The sequence below is a fragment of the Cydia strobilella genome, chromosome 6 (genome assembly GCF_947568885.1).
Source record: "Cydia strobilella chromosome 6, ilCydStro3.1, whole genome shotgun sequence".
NCBI lineage: Eukaryota > Metazoa > Arthropoda > Insecta > Lepidoptera > Tortricidae > Cydia > Cydia strobilella.
The window spans coordinates 10,909,965-10,928,508 of record NC_086046.1 but is presented as its reverse complement, the minus strand read 5'-3'; the positions used below and the strand labels follow the sequence as shown (position 1 = coordinate 10,928,508).

The 18,544-nt window shown below is 38.7% G+C and overlaps 1 protein-coding gene across 1 annotated transcript in view; it reads right to left on the bottom strand.

The window, feature by feature from the left end:
• The window catches only part of LOC134742125 (uncharacterized), a 161,954-nt gene that overhangs the window by 25,870 nt on the left and 117,540 nt on the right, over window positions 1–18,544 (bottom strand). The window contains exons 93-112 of the mRNA XM_063675087.1: window positions 17,423–18,052; window positions 16,442–16,753; window positions 15,997–16,332; window positions 15,611–15,910; window positions 14,454–14,756; window positions 14,033–14,350; window positions 13,091–13,408; window positions 12,699–13,001; window positions 12,024–12,359; window positions 11,616–11,909; window positions 5,873–6,175; window positions 5,141–5,785; window positions 4,386–5,018; window positions 3,821–4,123; window positions 3,443–3,739; window positions 2,705–3,358; window positions 1,962–2,267; window positions 1,552–1,872; window positions 442–747; window positions 4–318 (exon numbers count right to left, since the gene is read on the bottom strand). Coding sequence (XP_063531157.1) covers window positions 4–318; window positions 442–747; window positions 1,552–1,872; window positions 1,962–2,267; window positions 2,705–3,358; window positions 3,443–3,739; window positions 3,821–4,123; window positions 4,386–5,018; window positions 5,141–5,785; window positions 5,873–6,175; window positions 11,616–11,909; window positions 12,024–12,359; window positions 12,699–13,001; window positions 13,091–13,408; window positions 14,033–14,350; window positions 14,454–14,756; window positions 15,611–15,910; window positions 15,997–16,332; window positions 16,442–16,753; window positions 17,423–18,052 — 7,533 coding nt within the window. The remainder of the gene's footprint in view (window positions 1–3; window positions 319–441; window positions 748–1,551; window positions 1,873–1,961; window positions 2,268–2,704; window positions 3,359–3,442; window positions 3,740–3,820; window positions 4,124–4,385; window positions 5,019–5,140; window positions 5,786–5,872; window positions 6,176–11,615; window positions 11,910–12,023; window positions 12,360–12,698; window positions 13,002–13,090; window positions 13,409–14,032; window positions 14,351–14,453; window positions 14,757–15,610; window positions 15,911–15,996; window positions 16,333–16,441; window positions 16,754–17,422; window positions 18,053–18,544) is intronic.

Genomic DNA, 18,544 nt, shown 5'->3' with positions numbered 1-18,544 from the left:
TACGGTCGACAACAATGGAACATCTGGTGAATGGATCACCAGTAAAGCGATTAGGGCAATAGCATATCGGCTTGTGGTTGTGCACTCTACATTCAGCGTTAAGGCCACAAGAGCCTGCGCAAGGATTATTACATTTCTGATTGGAGCAGGCCATTAAACTTGTACAGTCTGAATCGACAGTGCACTCCGGCCTACACGCAGGTGGTGCGCCAATGTATCCCATTAAACACGAGCAAATTGCTTGCTCATTTATTGCTCGACATACGCTGTATGGTCCACAATGTGAAGGCGTGCAAGGGTCTCTTCTGATGGATATAGCTGAAAATAAATATATTATTAGAACATGTGGAGAAGAGTAGGTAGGTATACAATATATTCAAAGAAAATTAAAACGAGTTCCGGGCTTCTTCATTAATGTAACAGTCTAGATTGATTACTTACATGTAATAGGAGTGCAAGAGAAGAATGCATTTCCTGTTGTATTAGAAGGACAACTACACATTGGTATGTGATTATAAACTTCGCAAACGGCACCTTGACCACAAATATTTGCGCATGGGTTTTTACACTCATTATTAATGCATGAAAGGTGTGGCGCGCAGTCAGAATTGTGTGTGCATTCGGGCTGGCAGCTTATGTAGGGGTTGCCGAAATATTTTTGTCTACATGTGCATTGGCCATCTGTGCAGTCAGCGTTTGCTCCACAAGGGCTGGGATTGCATTTATCATATACAGTTGGTTGGGTTTCTGAAAGAAAACAATATTATAAGGAAAAATCAATGCCACCCCTTTTTTAACTCGTCATATTCAAAGATTAGATATACCTATACTTATTTAGTAAGGGTAACCTTGCTAAAATAAAATAAAGAAACCGGCCAAGTGCGAGTCGGACTCGCGTTCCAAGGGTTCCGTACATTACATAATTTAAACAATGTATTTTTTATGTGAACCGTGAGTGAAATGTCTTTAAAAACCCGTAGGGGTCGGATCAAAAACTAATAAGTAATTAAGTCCGACTCACGCTTGACTGCACATTTGTAATAGGTTTTCCGGTAAGCTATAGGTAAAGATCTATTTTGTCTATTTTTTTCAAAATTTTAGACCCATTAGTTTCGGAGATAAAGGGGGGGGGGAATGGTCATTTTTTGCCTATCTTCTTGAATAACTTCTAAATTGTTTATTCTAAAACTATAAAAAATATATATTTGAGATTCTCACAATGAGCTCTTTTATTTGATATGTAACACGATATAGTTTGAAAAGCTTTATTTATTAATTTTCTCATTTACCCCCTAAAAGTGGCCCCCTTGTTTAAAATTCATTTGTTTACGTTACATGACCGTCTTTGGGTCACAAACTTACATATGTATACCAAATTTCAACTTAATTGGTCCAGTAGTTTTAAAGAAAATAGGCTGTGACACACGGACAGACAGACAGACAGACAGACAGACGCACGAGTGATCCTATAAGGGTTCCGTTTTTTCCTTTTGATGTACGGAACCCTAATTAACCATAATGTTTTCAAACAATTTGTTGCTAGACATTTACCTATATGTTCTTGGATGTAACAATTCTGGAATGGATTCCCAGTGAAACCCTCTCTACAGCTACATACAGCAGCATGTTGATAAACTTGACACACGGTCTGTAGTCCACACGAGCCGGGACAAGGGTCACGACACTTTTGATTCATGCAAGCCATAGTACTGGGACAGTCTGAGTTTACTGTGCATTCAGGCCTACAGTTTGGAGGCGTTCCGATGTAGTTGTTAATACAAGTGCACACAGGTGCTTGATTTACAATTTGGCAGAGTGCGTTTGGTCCACAGGGAGATGGTACGCATGGATTCACTTCAGGTGGTGGAGTTTCTGAAAAAAATAGGTCGGTAACAAAATTTAATAAATAATAACGCACTTCGAGTACGAGTACTTAGTAAGTAAAACTAAATTTAACTTACTGTTAACTACTACGCATCTGATGAACGGATCTCCTTTAAAACCTGGTCGGCAAGAGCACATAGGAGCATGGTTGACTACTCTACACTCAGCGTTTTGTCCACAAGTATTTAGGCATGGGTTAATACATTTCTGCCTTGAGCAACTCTTTGTAGTTTCGCACTCCGAGTTAACAGTGCATTCAGGTCGGCAATTTGGAGGAATTCCCAGAAAATCGGGCTGACATGAGCAAGCCACATGTCCATTGTTGTTATTGCAAAGTGAATTGCTTCCGCAAGGGTTTGGAACACAAGGATCTTTGGTTGGTTCTGTAAAAAAACGTTATAGAATTAGGTAGTTTGACCTTTCATATTGAATAGTTATTTGTATTAGAGATAGACCAAGAAAAGTCAGCAACAATATTGATACTCAGTGCGTTATTTATACGTCATAATTTCATAGAATTTGACGTTTAAAATAACACTTGCACTGCGTGTGCTATAAAAATCGTTGCAAACTTATCTTGGTCTAATCTCTATTGACATTATAATAAGTGACGTTTCAGTAGACGACACGTCCGATCGTGCGAAGTGGAGAGAAAAGATAAGGAAAGCAGACCCAACAATCAGATGGGAATAATAATGCTAAGGAGAGAGAGAGTGTAGGTATTAGCAAAGGTAACTTTAAACCCGCAGAAGAGGAATATGTACGATACGCAAATATGCTTTTGTTTCCAAACCTAGGTATGAATGAATAAAATAATTACCCGGAGTGTTGATTATAATGTGGCAATATGCGTAAGGATTTCCAGTGTATCCTGGTGTACAACTACATGATGGGATGTGGTTGATAACTTGACACACGGCTGAAACACCACACGTCCCGGGACAAGGATCAACACATTTATTCTTTAAGCATGCTTTGTTATACGGACAATCTGTTTGTGTAACGCATTCGGGCCTGCATGCTTCGTAAGGATTTCCATAATAATCTGGGTCACATATGCATGCAGCAGCTTGGTTTCTTGAAACTTTACAATGGGCATTAGCACCACACGGCGTCGGATTACACGGGTCTGTCGGTTCAGGCAATGGTATTCTGTGACATGCTGTGAACGGATCACCAGTATAACTTTCTTCACAGGAACACATGGGACTATGCAGCCGTACAATGCATACTGTGTTGAGTCCACAAGATCCTGGACAGGGGTCTTTACATTTATAGTTTATGCATGCTTTGTCCATTGAACAATCATCATTGCTTGTACATTCTCGACGACACTGTGGCGGAGTACCTTCAAATGTCGGCTGACATGTACATACATAAGATGAACCGCCGTTAGTTGGTTTGCAAATACTATTCTGTCCGCATGGGGAAGGTACACATGGGTCAGACGGTGGTAGTTCTTCAGGAACAAATACTGCAATATAAATTTAATGAATGTTATAAAATGATTCTTTACGGAGAATCCGCATATCCAGTAAGATACTTTAAAGAAACATACCATAGCAATGGGAGAACGGAGAACCAGTGTATCTGTCAGGACAACTGCAGATAGGATTATGTTTTATAACATTACAGATAGCATTACTTCCACATGATCCCGGGCATGGATCTTCACATTTTTGATTAATACATGCACGCGATGGAGCACAGTCTGAGCTTTGAATACATTCGGGGCGACAATTAGGTGGATTTCCAATATAATTTGGTAAGCACGCACAAACTGCTTGTTCATTAATTTCTCTGCAGTTACTGTTAGGCCCGCATGGAGAAAGTTCACAAGGTCTATTTGTAGGCTCTGGGAATAAACAAATTAATGTATTTAAAATCGAAAACAGGTACATATAATACTTGAAATACCTTTAGCACCTATACTTACTTTCGATTATGCTGCATTGGCTGAAAGCATTACCCGTCATACTAGCCGGGCAACTGCATACTGCAACATGGTTGTAAACGTTGCACTCGGCATTCACACCGCACATGTTTCGACATGGGTCAACGCATTTGGATCGCACGCAAGCCTTGTCCAGAGGGCAGTCTGAGCTCAGCACGCACTCAGGACGGCAACCGAAATATGGATCCCCGGAGTATTCAGCGAGACATGTGCATATGCCGTTATTGCATTGAGCATTTGCCCCACACGGTGTCGGATTACAAGGATCTGTCTTTTGTGGTGGTTCTGAAATAAAAGCAATTTCCATAATGTCAATGTGCTAAAAAAGATCTGCGTTAACTATCATGTTTCCAGTCTCGTGAACATTCAATATCACTACATAGTATTAAACAAACTCGCTTCCTGCTGTCTGGATGGATGTCTGTCCCTATGTATGCTTGGATCTTTAAAACTACGCAACGGATTTTGATGCGGTTTATATGTATAATACATCAGCATTGCACCGGTGCGAAGCCGGGGCGGGTCGCTAGTATATTATAGATCGTACCTGAATGTTTACGGTTGCAAATGGCAAAGGGATCTCCTTGATATCCTTCTAGACACGAACACATAGGCACGTGATTAACCACATTGCATACAGCATTTACTCCGCATGAACCTAAACATGGATTTTCACATTTCATGTTTATGCAAGCTCTGTCATTGCTACAATCGGCATTTACAACACATTCCGGTTTGCAGTTCGGTGGGCTGCCAAGGTATCCAACATTGCATGTACACGAAGGGAGGCCACCGATGTCACGGCATATAGCGTTCGAACCACATGGCGAAGGTATGCATGGGTTAACCGGATCCATAAGCGGCCGTTCTGGTATTGGAGACACGTAACATTGTGAGAATGGATCTCCAGTATAACCTTGTCTGCATGTACAAATGGCGTTATGCTTAATAACTCTGCAGTCTGAATTAACACCGCAGCCTTTCGGGCATGGATTCATACACTTAAGGTTTTCACAGGCCTTATCCATGGAACATTCGGAGCTAGTTAAACATTCTGGCCGGCACATTGGAGGTGATCCTTGGTATCCATCCAAGCACGTGCAGATAGACAACCCATTCTGAGACCTGCATTGACTATTAGGCCCGCATGGTGACGGATCACAAGGATCATGTATTTCAGCTGAAATTAATAAAATATATATTCATAAACAAATGTTATCAACAAGATATACTAAATATTAATAGTAGAGTATGACTGTTAATTAAAAATAATTAGTGTATTAAGTAGAAATTGATACTCACATTGAAGCTTAAATGTGCATATTTTGTAAGGATCCCCGTAGTGTTGGTCTAAACAAGAGCAGCTCGGAATATGATTGATTACATTGCATAGCGCATTTAGTCCGCAAGTGCCAGGACAGGGATCATAGCATTTATTATTTCGGCAAGCTAGATTGGCCGGACAGTCCGAGTTAAGTACGCATTCTGGTTTACAGGCCTCGTATGGGTTTCCGAAATAACCTTCTAGGCAAGTACAAGACCCGGCGTTGTATTGTTCACGGCATTCTGCGTTGACACCGCATGGTGAAGGAATGCACGGTGTAGTGCGTTCCAGTTCCGTAGCAACAACTTCAAGGTAAGTACACGTAAGGAACGGATCACCAGTATATCCATTTTGACATAAGCATATCGGTGTATGGCTTACAACTCTACATTCAGCGTTCAAGCCGCATGAACCGATGCAAGGGTCTACACATTTCCTATTGATACATGCCATTTTCAAAGCACATTCAGTGTTACTAGTACATTCGGGTCGGCAATTGGGTGGTGTACCAACAAATTCGGGTAAGCACGTGCAAACGTAATTTTCACCATTTTCATTGCATTGCGAATTTGGTCCACAAGGAGACGGTAGGCATGGATTGACCTTCACTGGCGGTGCTGGAGCTGCAAAAATATGTACAATGTGATATTTTTTGTTTACCTATTTCGACAACTGTTCTTGTTATAAATATTTGAACATTGGTTACTTACGAATAAATTGGCAATATGAAAATGGATCGCCGGAATATCCAGTCAAACAAGTACACACTGGATTGTGGTTCACCACTATGCATTGAGTGTTACGACCGCATGCTCCTGGGCATGGATCAATGCACTTTTGATTAGAGCAAGCTCGATTTAATGCACATTCGGCGCTTATTGTACATTCTGGTCGACAATTTGGAGGGCTACCTATGTAGCCTTGAATACAAACGCACACCGCGTTTCCATTTACTTCTCTGCACTGACTGTTGGGCCCACACGGGGACGGTTGACATAAGTTGGTTGGCATGTCTGCAAAAGCGAGAAAAATAAGTATTACCGATGAAGTTCCCTACCTGCATTAGGCTAGCGTGAAATAAATAAATAAATTAATAGTACATTATGATACAAGTGTGCTAAGTTGGTCATTACACACGAGGCGATATTGTGCGCGCGAGCTGTAAGCGAGCGCGCAATAAGAAAGCCGATGTGTGTAATGACCAATGCACACGCGTTACATACGACGTTTTTCAACACACTTGCGAGAAAAAAAAAGATACTCATATAAATCAAATTTTAATAGTTAAAACAGTTAGTATTGTGTGTTGCATCTGTCATACTGCCGGCCGCCCCTCGCCCCGGCCGCGGGCGGCGAACCGAGCGGGCCGGTCGGGCCGCGCACCGCGCAGGCGGTCGGGCGCGCCGGTGCCCGCCAGTCCGACCAATTAAAGAAGGCTCCCTTTCCATGCATATTATTAGCAATCAGTTACCTTCTTAACTCAGTCGGATAATATAATGAAAAAGCACGAGTGGAATAATACACTAAAAGAGCACGCGTGTTTAAGAGGCCGTAGTCGATTTTGGAGCAAAAATGTAAAATTGATAAATTTAGTCGTTGAAATTATACACGTTTTGTTACGTAATATCTAAATAACAAGTATTGATTTCTATTAGCACGTCTTCTCATCTTGCCTTTTAATAATGAGGTCGCAAGCGTGCGTCACCGGTAATGCATGAAGAGAAGGGGCAGTTTTTATACATTCATCAAAAAAACATGGTGGTAAATTATACAAATTGATGTATAAGAATAGTTTCAGCAAATGTTGTACATTGTTTAAGTATCAAAATTACGTTGAAATAAAGTCGATTTTCAGAGAAATTGTCACTTGTTTTGAAGTAATTTCTGGAGAAAATTGATTTCGTCTAACTTTCATTTACACTACTTCAAAGTCATAATAATAAAAATGTAGTCTGATACTGGTATAGTATTTCTGAAGAGGAGTAATGTAATGCTGATAATAATGCCATCTCTGGGTTATGCTGGACATATATTCCTCAGCCGTGGTGCCCTGCTGAGCTAAAAAGCGGTATCTCAATTGAAAATTGCATGCAAATAAGTACCTTAAATTTGAATCATAACGTTCCATTTCCAGTTCATTCGTTTTTGAGATACCGCCTTTAGCATAAGGAGGGCTGAGTGTGGCTAGATATCATTCTTGTGTGTAGATAGTAGAAAACAAAATATACCAAAACAAATATTTAAGCAGGTAACTTAATCGTATTTAATTAAATCTAGAAGAATATATTTTAATAAAAAATGTTTTGATAGTGTTACTAACCTTACGTTGCAAATGAACTAGGAAACAAAATAAATTTGAAACGTAAAAGTAGTTTTTTTAATATGTAGTGCAAACACCGTACAATGACAGACTGACGTATTTAGACGAATAAAAAAACCAAATGACGTTTGGTTTGACGGGAAATTTTGAAATTATTTCTAAGTTGTTTTTTAATATAAATTCCGTTTAAACATATTTTTGGTCAGATTTATGTTAAGATATTAACAAACAGCGTTTCTTTATATCACAACCAACCTTGTAAGTTGTGTTGAGTTGTGCTCTTACTCATTCAACCAAACCAACGCAGGCAAGATGAAAAGCAATGCCGGCCGGGCCGCGCCGAATCTGTGTACCTTCTTGTATGTACATCGGTATAAGGGCAAGGTAAGTAAATTTTCGAGTTTATAATATATATATACCTCCTGAACATTTATTTATTATTTCATCTTTATCAAAAGCTTTGATAGAGGCTTCGGGTAAAGCATATTTATGAAATGTTGGCGATGGAACATGGAACATTGTAACATTTCAAATAACAGCCGTTGAACTAGCACCATTCTTAGTGCCCGTAAGGCCCGTCATACACGTTGCTCTGATTATCATAATTAAGATACTATTTTCCGTGCCTAGGTCTTAATCTGATAAATCAACTACAACCTGCCAAAATTAGAAAGACATACATCTACTGATAAAATACATCTACTGATAAAATCCAACCACAATACGTTACCTTTGTCGACATTTTACATGAATAATATCCCGATTCACTGATTTCTTGTTACCTAACATTAAATGTGACAATAGCACACCCTTAAAATGCATGCTCAACACTTGTCCTGTTTCGCTGTAAAATAACCTTTTTATACTTTTGATAACATCTTAACTGTTAATATATTTTCAGGTATTAAAAAGCTTTCAGAATAAAGTTGCGACACGGCAGGTATCGTGCTTTTCTTCGATAAGTTTTTCGATGTTGTCAATGGCAATTTCAGTGAACCTAAAAAAGGAAAATCTACCTAATCTAATGCGCTGTAACACCCAGATCACCGCACCACAAATTGTGGATAAAAAGCTTGAATGTTCTCAAAACTATGAAATATGCGACAAAAATGGATCTAAATTAAATCAAAAAAGTTGGATCAAACTATTGAAGCTTTCCAAGTTATTTTGGGATCAAGAAGAAGAAATGAATTAGGTTGCCTCTAATTATTGTTTAAAACATAGTCAGGAAATAAATTGTTACATACTTGCTGTTAAGTTATTTTCACGGAAGTGCGCTTAAAGCGTCGCTGTATTTGCATGTGTCTTAGTTACTTGGAATGGAACGTATGTAAATAAGTAGGTACTTATAAATAATATATTGTACTTGATTCAACATAAGTTTTCATTTATTTATTCTGAAAAACTGATTTATGTAGTTTTCTAAGCAAATGGAAATTGGTACGACAAAGATTACTACATAAATCAGTTTCCAATATTAAAGTTGTTACATGTAGGTAAAGAACCCATAAGTACGTGTGTGTGTGTGTGTGTGTGTGTGTACATGTGTGCGTGTTTACTGCATATACAGTCTCATTAGTTGAGAGCAGGACCGCTAGGGGCAGCACTAGTAGAGACGTGAACGTGAAATGTCCGAGAGTTTCTTATCTATTACAGTAATAACATATACTAATCTATGGTCTGGTCAAGTACAGGATATGTGTAATACAAAATTACCATGTTTAGCAGTCCAAACTTTACGAAATTTACAAATATGAGCGATAAAATCAGTGCTTTACGCAAACTAGTGTATTACTAATTTAGTGAGTCTGTTTTCAAAAAATTAATCTGATAAAAGGTAAGATAAGAAGACGTGCTAATAGAAACCAGTACTTGTTATTTCAATTAGGTAACAAAAGGTGTAAAATTTCACGGACTAAATCTATCAATTTTACATTTTTGCGACTAAAATCGACACCGGCCTCTTAATATCTAGGATTATGAGCAGTGATCGGAATAGGCAGAGTATAAATACCTAAACTTGGTAGAACAAAGTCATAAAGTGGAGACTGCCTTGCGATAACATTTTTTTTCGGGACTAAAGTCCCGGAAACGTACGAAGTAAATAATATTGTTATAAATACGGTAAAAAACAATGCATTCCTCGTTTTTGTTCAATACAAGCAATAGGCGTAAAATAAAATAACCAATTTGTTTCTGCAACTTTCCATATATATTTCTTAAATCTAAATACACACATATTGTCAATTAAATATTAGTTGCGAATATGATCCTGATTCTGACGACATATACTTAGATTTAAGAAATATACATAATCATTATTATTATTTTTTAATGTTATAAGCTTTATTGAAAAGATGATAAATAAAATTTACATTAATTGTATAAAACAATCATTGTACGTCGCGAGACATATTACAGAGAACAATAGTATTTTATACAATCGTGATATAATAGAGAGCTTTTCAGTCGAGTACCGTGTTTAAGCAACGAAGCTTGCTGAGTTGCTTAAGTTAAGGTACGAGATTGTAATATGTCTCGCGACGTACAATGATTGTTTTATACAATTAATGTAAATTTTATTTATCATCTTTTCAATAAAGCTTATAACATTAAAAAATAATAATAATGATTATGTATATTTCTTAAATCTAAGTATATGTCGTCAGAATCAGGATCATATTCGCAACTAATATTTAATTGACAATATGTGTGTATTTAGATTTAAGAAATATATATGGAAAGTTGCAGAAACAAATTGGTTATTTTATTTTACGCCTATTGCTTGTATTGGACAAAAACGAGGAATGCATTGTTTTTTACCGTATTTATAACAATATTATTTACTCCGTACGTTTCCGGGACTTTAGTCCCGAAAAAAAATGTTATCGCAAGGCAGTCTCCACTTTATGACTTTGTTCTACCAAGTTTAGGTATTTATACTCTGCCTATTCCGATCACTGATTATGAGCCAAAGATCGGTGGAATAAAAACGTCGTTTTGAGCAAGTGTGTTGAAATAGTTATTTGTTATACAAGGGTGCAAAGTTGTATTTTACCCGCGAGTGTGGAATTGAAACATGAGCAAGCGAAAGGATTCTATAGTTGAACCACGAGCGAAGCGATTGGTTCTAAAATAGAATCCTGAGCGTAGCGAGTGTTTCAACACACGAGAAGTAAAATACATTTGCACCCGTGTGTAACACAAAACTTTTCCCCTCACTATAGCAAGGAAAGTGCAACATCCACAGGCGTTAGATCATCTTCATCACTGGAATCACTAATTTTTTTACGATATTATAACAGAAAACACTAGAAATTCTGATTTTTACGTGAGTCGGTGAGAAGAACAGTAAAAATTTTGTTGACAATGTTGACATTTCTGTTCTGACGTATGAAATGTCAACGATGCGTTTTGAAATTGCATCGACTCAACTTGTGCGTTCAGAATTATATTTAACATCATTATAAAAAATCTAACGTTTCTTATGGAATTTTAAGGTTTATGACTTAAAATCATTAAATAAAGCTAAATTTGGTATTTTTTATTAGATTCTCAAACCATTTATTTAATGATAATTAATATCGAACGAACCATTATCATGAGCGTTCTACGTTTTGTTATCTGTCAAGCTACTTAAACACGCTCCATCCAAGGTCAAATTACTTTCCCCACTAGTGGATAAAACGCGTTTTTCCCCGCTTGTATTGAAGGATAAACGACAACTTTCCGAGCTAGTGAGGGGAAAAATAACTTTACCGGCTCATTACAACCGAGCCAATGATTTACAAAAAAAATGATTCCAAATTATCATCTCTTAAAAAAATAACACATGCAAGCCCACATTTTATCATGGACGCTCTTTATTACGATTTTAATAATTTACCCCCTTATTCATAAAACCCAGCAAACTTTTGTAAAATTGTGTCCCTTTCTAATAAACACAAATCTTAAAATGACAGACAAGCGTTTATGAATAACGGCATTAAGCTTTACTTTTTTAAGATAACATTTGCATGCTTAACCAGCAAAATATGTCACTGTACGGGAAAACCTTTCCAATATCATCTTGTTGTACCATTATTTATGCAAATAAAAGTTTTTATTTTATTTTATAGAAACATAATACTTACCAATAACTTCAGTACAGTACGAGAATGGCGATCCGGTATAGCTCGGTGGGCAAGAGCACATAGGAATATGATTGAAAACTTCACAAATAGCGCCGCTGCCACATGTTCCAACGCAAGGATCTTTGCATTTATTGTTCATACATGCTTTGTCGCGTGGACATTCGGTGTTCAAAACGCATTCAGGATGGCAACCGAAATAAGGATCACCTTGATATTCAGGTAAACATGTACAGGTGCCATCTCGACAGACTGCATTAGAACCACATGGAGAAGGAGAACACGGATCTATTGAAACTAAAATGAAAAAAAAAAAACAGTGTTAATTAGTTAGCTGTTTGCTGCTTACGGTTCTGTGTCATTTTACGGGATCACATTCTAAGCAACTTTATATTTTGATATGTAACTAACCTTCGGGCGGCATATAGTGACAGGCAACGAACGGATCCCCAGTGTTGCCAGGTGTACATAAACAGATCGGCATGTGGTTAACGACGCTGCATTGGGCACGAAGACCACAAGCTCCGGGACATGGATCCGCGCAGCGGTTGTTAATGCAAGCAGTTGCAGCACTACATTCCGCGCTGGTCACACATTCCGGCCTGCATCGAGGTGGTGAACTTATGTAGTTCGGTAAACAGATGCATCGAGCGCTGCCTCCGTATACTTGGCATTCTGAATTCGGTCCACACGGCGACGGGATGCACGGGTTGACTTCTGCAGGTGGCGGTGAAATCGACTCTACAACTGTAAATAAATTACATTGTATACATAGACAGACAGAAGACGATATCACAAGACATATATTTGTCAATAACGTAAACATTTTCTATTATTCTCAGGCACGAGAAGAGACATGAAATAAATATACCAAATTAAATAAATAAATTCTAACGTTCAAAAGAGATTAAATACTTAAATGTGATATTTTCTATAAAAAGGGACCTTATTGTCGATGTCGCTTACGCCATTTTAAACGATGCTCTGATATAAATACAATGCCGCGCGACGGTGTGCGGCGTAAGCGCCATCGACAGTAAGGTCCCTTTTCATAGAAAATGCCCCAAATAAGTACAGACAACTTACTTGGCATACAGTTGGTAAAAGGATCTCCAGTAAACCGTTCTTGGCAGGAGCATATCGGATTATGTGATATTACCCTACAATTAGCATTTCTAGCACATTGACCAACACAGGGATCAACGCACTTGCGATTTATGCATGCTTTATCTGTCTGACATTCGCTATTAATCGTGCATTCCGGCCGGCAGTTTGGTGGAGAACCGATAAATTCTGATAAGCAGCTGCATACTGCTTGAGAGTTCACCTCTCGACATTGACTATTCGGTCCGCATGGAGATGGAGTGCACGGCGCCGGTTTAATTTCATCTGAAATAAAATGTTTTACTTTTTAATTCAAATATATGACTATACTAAAACATAAAGAATTATTACGTAGCAGTGTAACAAAATAATACCTTCCAATTGTGGTACGCAGTAGGAGTATGGATTGCCAGTTAGTCCTGGAGGACAATAACATGTGGGTAGATGATTCACAACTTGACAAATACCATTTGATCCACATACACCAGGGCAAGGATTTTTGCACTTGTTTTGAATGCAAGCTAACATGGGTGGGCAGTCTGTATTTATGACACATTCTGGGCGACATCCTTCGTATGGGTTACCGACATACGATTCAATACATCTGCATGCGCCCGCTCCGTTTCGTTCAGAACACTCTGCGTTAAGTCCACACGGCGATGGCTCACAAGGAGAATCATAAACGATGGAATCTGTAAAAGACAATTATATTTTTATAAACTGATATAGATATCATACACTAAAGAAAAAGTAACCAAGTCCACCGGTGGCCGAGTCGGGAATCGAACTCGCGTCTTCGGCTAACGTCCTGACCACTAGACCACCCGGCCACGGCGGTACCCGTCCCAAATTCTATGCTATCTTTGAACGGCTAGGCGCCTTTGACCAACTCTAAGGGCGAGCAGTACGTGCTTGCACCTCCTATACGAATCCTTTACTTTACTACTTTCAAAATTTAAAGTCTGTTTTAACTTCCAAAAAGGAATAAAGTAAGGGTACCATTTTATCAAAAAAAGATTGTATGGCAACTATATGCATAAACGCAATATTTCACCGACAAAATCGCAATTTGTCTTATTTTCCATACTTCAAGATGGGCTCTCAGTGACCTTGACGTCACGTTCACTTATCGTTTTGCTAGGAGCGTTTCGCGAGTGAAGTACAACTGTTGGACTTTGATTATCATTTCAGATTTTTGTATTGATTTAAGGCTGTAGGTCCATATAGATTCCAAAAACAAACCTGATCGATTGATACCATTAATAAAAATTTGTCATCTAGCGTTATTTTAATTTTATTATTAGTAGGTATCTTACCTGGAATAGAATTACAGGAAACAAGAGGATCTCCAGATAAGCCGAAAGGACAGGTGCAGACCATAGCATGGCTAATAATTTTACAGTCTGCATTATATCCACAACTACCCGGGCAGGGATTTTTGCATTTTTGATAAATGCATGTTAAATCGCTTCTACATTCTGAATTACTGACACACTCTGGACGACAACTGGGAGGTTGGCCTAAGTAATCGGGTTGACATGTACATGATGGCGACTCTCCAATCACTTTGCAAACCGAATACGGTCCACATGGAGAAGGCGTACATGGGTCTCCCTGCGGTATTGGCATGGCAGCTGTAATCAGAAGTATTCGTGTCATGTTGTAATCAGAAATTGTTTCAGTGCTATTGCTCTTACATACTTTATAGAAGGAAACAAGCGAACGATGGTTACTTACGTATTGGAGTGCATTGAGTAAATGGATTTCCTGTATATTGGTTTGGACACGAACATATCGGGTTGTGATTTATAACTTCACATTTAGCTGCATAGCCGCAAGCACCAACACACGGGTTGATACATTTATGATTGTTGCAAGCTTCATTCTGCGGACATTCGGCGCTGATAGTGCATTCCGGTCGGCATGATGGCGGGTTCCCAATAAACGTAGGTAAACAAGAACATACTGCTTGATTATTGATTGAACGGCATTGGCTATTCGGACCGCATGGACTTGGATTACACGGTTCGACCAAAGACACTGCAATAAATACATCCATAGTCAACAAACTGGGCTGTATGCCATTTTTCTCACCCAAAAAAAGAAGGCGACATAAAGCAAGCGGTAGGGGTTTGCCGATGATGATGACGCTGATGATGTTAATTACATTATATTAAACCAAAATCATAATACAATACATCATAATCATAAATATCATACTCAGTGTAACTATATTCAATCAATACGAGTAGGTACATAATAAATTACCCTAAAATTGACTATAAACTAAACTAAATTAAAACTAAACTAAAAAAAGACACAATTAAGAACTTAGTCAAACCACTCATCCCGTGCCCTTCCAGAAGCAAAGGTGCCCACCACGCTCGCCGCGTTGCCACGCTGGATCGCGATAGACAGCCTCTGCATCAGGAATGACCTGGAACGAGGGTCATGACCCCTCCCCCTGAAACGCTGCCCCAATTCGCCTAAGAAAATTTTGGCCTCGGCACACCAACACCCGGACGTCTCCACTGTTAAAGGGACAAAAATATATCTAGTCAGCAGCGCCGAGTACTTGTCGCGCTTCCTAAGTGCCGCCGCTCCTGCCGTCCGGACCGTCCGACCATTGTACAAAGCGGCATACGTGCTGACACATGTCGCATCCCAAAGTAGACACTTACCCTTTTCCCATGGAATAAGTTAATTAAATTACATTATTAGATTATCACCTATTGTTTGGTATGTAATATTCCGGAATAAATAATTATTGATTTGCACTCATTCACTAATCACTATGATAGTTACTTATTATTTCATAGCAAATTGCTATAATTAGTTTATGTCCTGAAACATTTACTAAAAATTATTTAGTTTAAAAATGTTGTACAACGTACCTGTGATTGTATGGCATCCAGTAAATGCATTTCCTGAAGTACCTTCTGGACATGTGCAAATTGGTATGTTATTATAAACGTTACATTGAGCGGTTGCTGCACACATTGCAGGGCATGGATTGATACATTTGTTCCTGGAACAAACTCTGTCCGGAGCACAGTCTGTACTCGATACGCATTCGGGTTTGCAAGCGAAATATGGATCTCCCTGGTAGTCACTAATACACGTGCATTCCCCATTTCTGCATTGGGCGTTGATACCACACGGTGAAGGATTACAAGGATCAGATGGTAATTCATCTAAAAAATAGAACAGATTAATTAAAAATAAATTTAATAATTTATGAGTTCTTTAAATATTTGAAATTTTTTTGTGATTATTTTACCCCTTTCCGGTGGAATTGGTCTACAGGCAACAAACGAATCGCCACTATAACCTTGAGAGCATGTGCAAGACGGAGAATGATTAAAGACTGTGCATATCGCGTTTTCTCCGCAGCTTCCTGGACATGGATCACGGCATTTCATATTTATGCATGCCATGTTAGACGGGCAGTCCTGGTTAATAGCACATTCAGGTCTACAATTAGGAGGCAGTCCTTGATATTGTGGCATACAACTGCAAGATGGACCTCCATTTATTTCTCGACAAATTGAATTGTCTCCACAAGGATTTGGGACGCATGGGTTTCTCGTCGATTCTGGTGGTAATTGCAATGGTTCTAAAAGAAAGTACATCCAATCATTAGGCCGAATAATCTCACATTATTAAAAAATGTTATTGCATTTTTTCTACTTATACATTATTAATGTCAAAGTTTAAGGACTTACGTTGCGGATAGCAGCGGGTGAATGGATCGCCTGTGAATCCAGGCGAACATGAGCACAGAGGACTATGATTAATAACTCTGCAGTCTGAGTTTAAACCACAACGTCCGGGGCATGGATCAGCACATTTCTGATCAATGCATGCTCTATTGGTAGAACATTCCGAGCTAACGGTACACTCAGGTCTACAACCAGGTGGCGAACCGATGTAGCTAGCCATACACGAACAAGCGCTTTGTCCATTTACTGCCCGACAGACGCTGTTTGGTCCACACGGATTTGGTACACATGGAGTAACAGGTTCCGGTGTAGCTTCTGTAAACATGAATCAATTACTAGTGACTAAAAGTAGACCCATGACTGCTTTGGAAAGGGTATTCACATTTTACATACAGTAGCCGCAAAAAATCTATCATATTGTTATTTTTATGCAGGCATTCATCCAAAAATTCTTGAAATTAGACTTTATATCATATAAACAATGATTGTATCATCATCACGACTATATATCTATATACTTACGTCCCACTGCACGTGGCAATAGGCAGCCACGTTAGCACAATGCGGATTGGGGACTTCACACACACCAATTAATGTATGTTATAAATAATGAATTTCGTATTTGAAAACACTCAAAAGCGAATCTTACCAACAATAAAACCTAGATGGATCGATGTTTCGCCCTCGTTAGCCTCTGGTTTGAAAATAAATCGAATCATTACTTTACAATTTAATACCCACCGGGCTACCGCGAAAACTCGGCCAAACTAATTGTTTTAAAAATTTAAAAATGTACCCTAGGTTGATCGAATTGTCGTTTTCATACTTTCCTATATTATAAATTTCATCGAAATCGCTAAAGGTAAAGCCGTTTTTGAGAAATTACCAAAAAATTATGCAAATATGTCTAAAAAATATGATAGATTATTTGCCGCTACTGTATAGCAATATACTCGTGAAATAATGTGTTTGAATAATAATTACCATTCTGAATCAGGCACTGCCGATACGGGTCACCAGTAAATCCAGGCAAGCAAGTACAAGATGGTAAGTGATTAACGACAGTACATGTCGCTATCGTTCCACATGTGCCTGGACAAGGGTCTTGACATTTATTACGTATGCAAGCTTTGTTTGACGTACAGTCAGTATTAACTGTGCATTCGGGTCGACATCCTTCATATGGATTCCCTATATAGTCTGGCAGACAAGTACATGATCCAGCGAAGTTCAATTCTTTGCACACTGCATTAGCACCACAAGGTGTTGGATCACAAGGAGTTGGTATTTCTTGTATTACATCTTGAACATAGCAGTTAGAAAAGGCGTCGCCAGTAAAACCATTATCGCAGAAACACATTGGAGAATGGCTTATCGTTCTGCATTGCGCATTAGTACCACATGCATTGATACACGGGTCTGAACATTTTGAATTGATGCAGGCTTTGTTGGGTGGGCATTCGCTGTTACTAGAACATTCAGGTCTGCAATATGGTGGTGATCCGAAGAAGTTAGGCATGCAAGTGCACGATGGTGTCCCTGAAGTTTCCTTACAGATAGAATTCGGGCCACACGGCGAAGGCGTGCATGGAGCTACAGGGTCTTGCGTGGGAGCTGAAAATAACAGAAAAATAGTACAAAGAGAAAATAACCCATGCATGGCATGAGTGAATATCTCACTCGCGCCACAAGGGTTTCGTACCATTACCGTCACATTTTTTATCACGTTTTTTTTCTTATATCCGACTCATGCTTGGCCGGTTTTTATAAATTGTCGATATGAAGTTTGTTTAACAGGTACAGATGACGACCGGTCTGGCCTAGTGGGTAGTGACCCTGCCTGTGAAGCCGATGGTCCTGGGTTCGAATCCCGGTAAGGGCATTTATTTGTGTGATGAACACAGATATTTGTTCCTGAGTCATGGATGTTTTCTATATGTATTTAAGTGTTTGTATAAGTATTATATATATCGTTGTCTGAGTACCCACAACACAAGCCTTCGTGAGCTTACCGTGGGACTTAGCCAATTTGTATAAGACTGTCCCTATAATATTTATTAATTATTTATTATTATTAGATATATAAAAAATAAAACAAAAAAACGT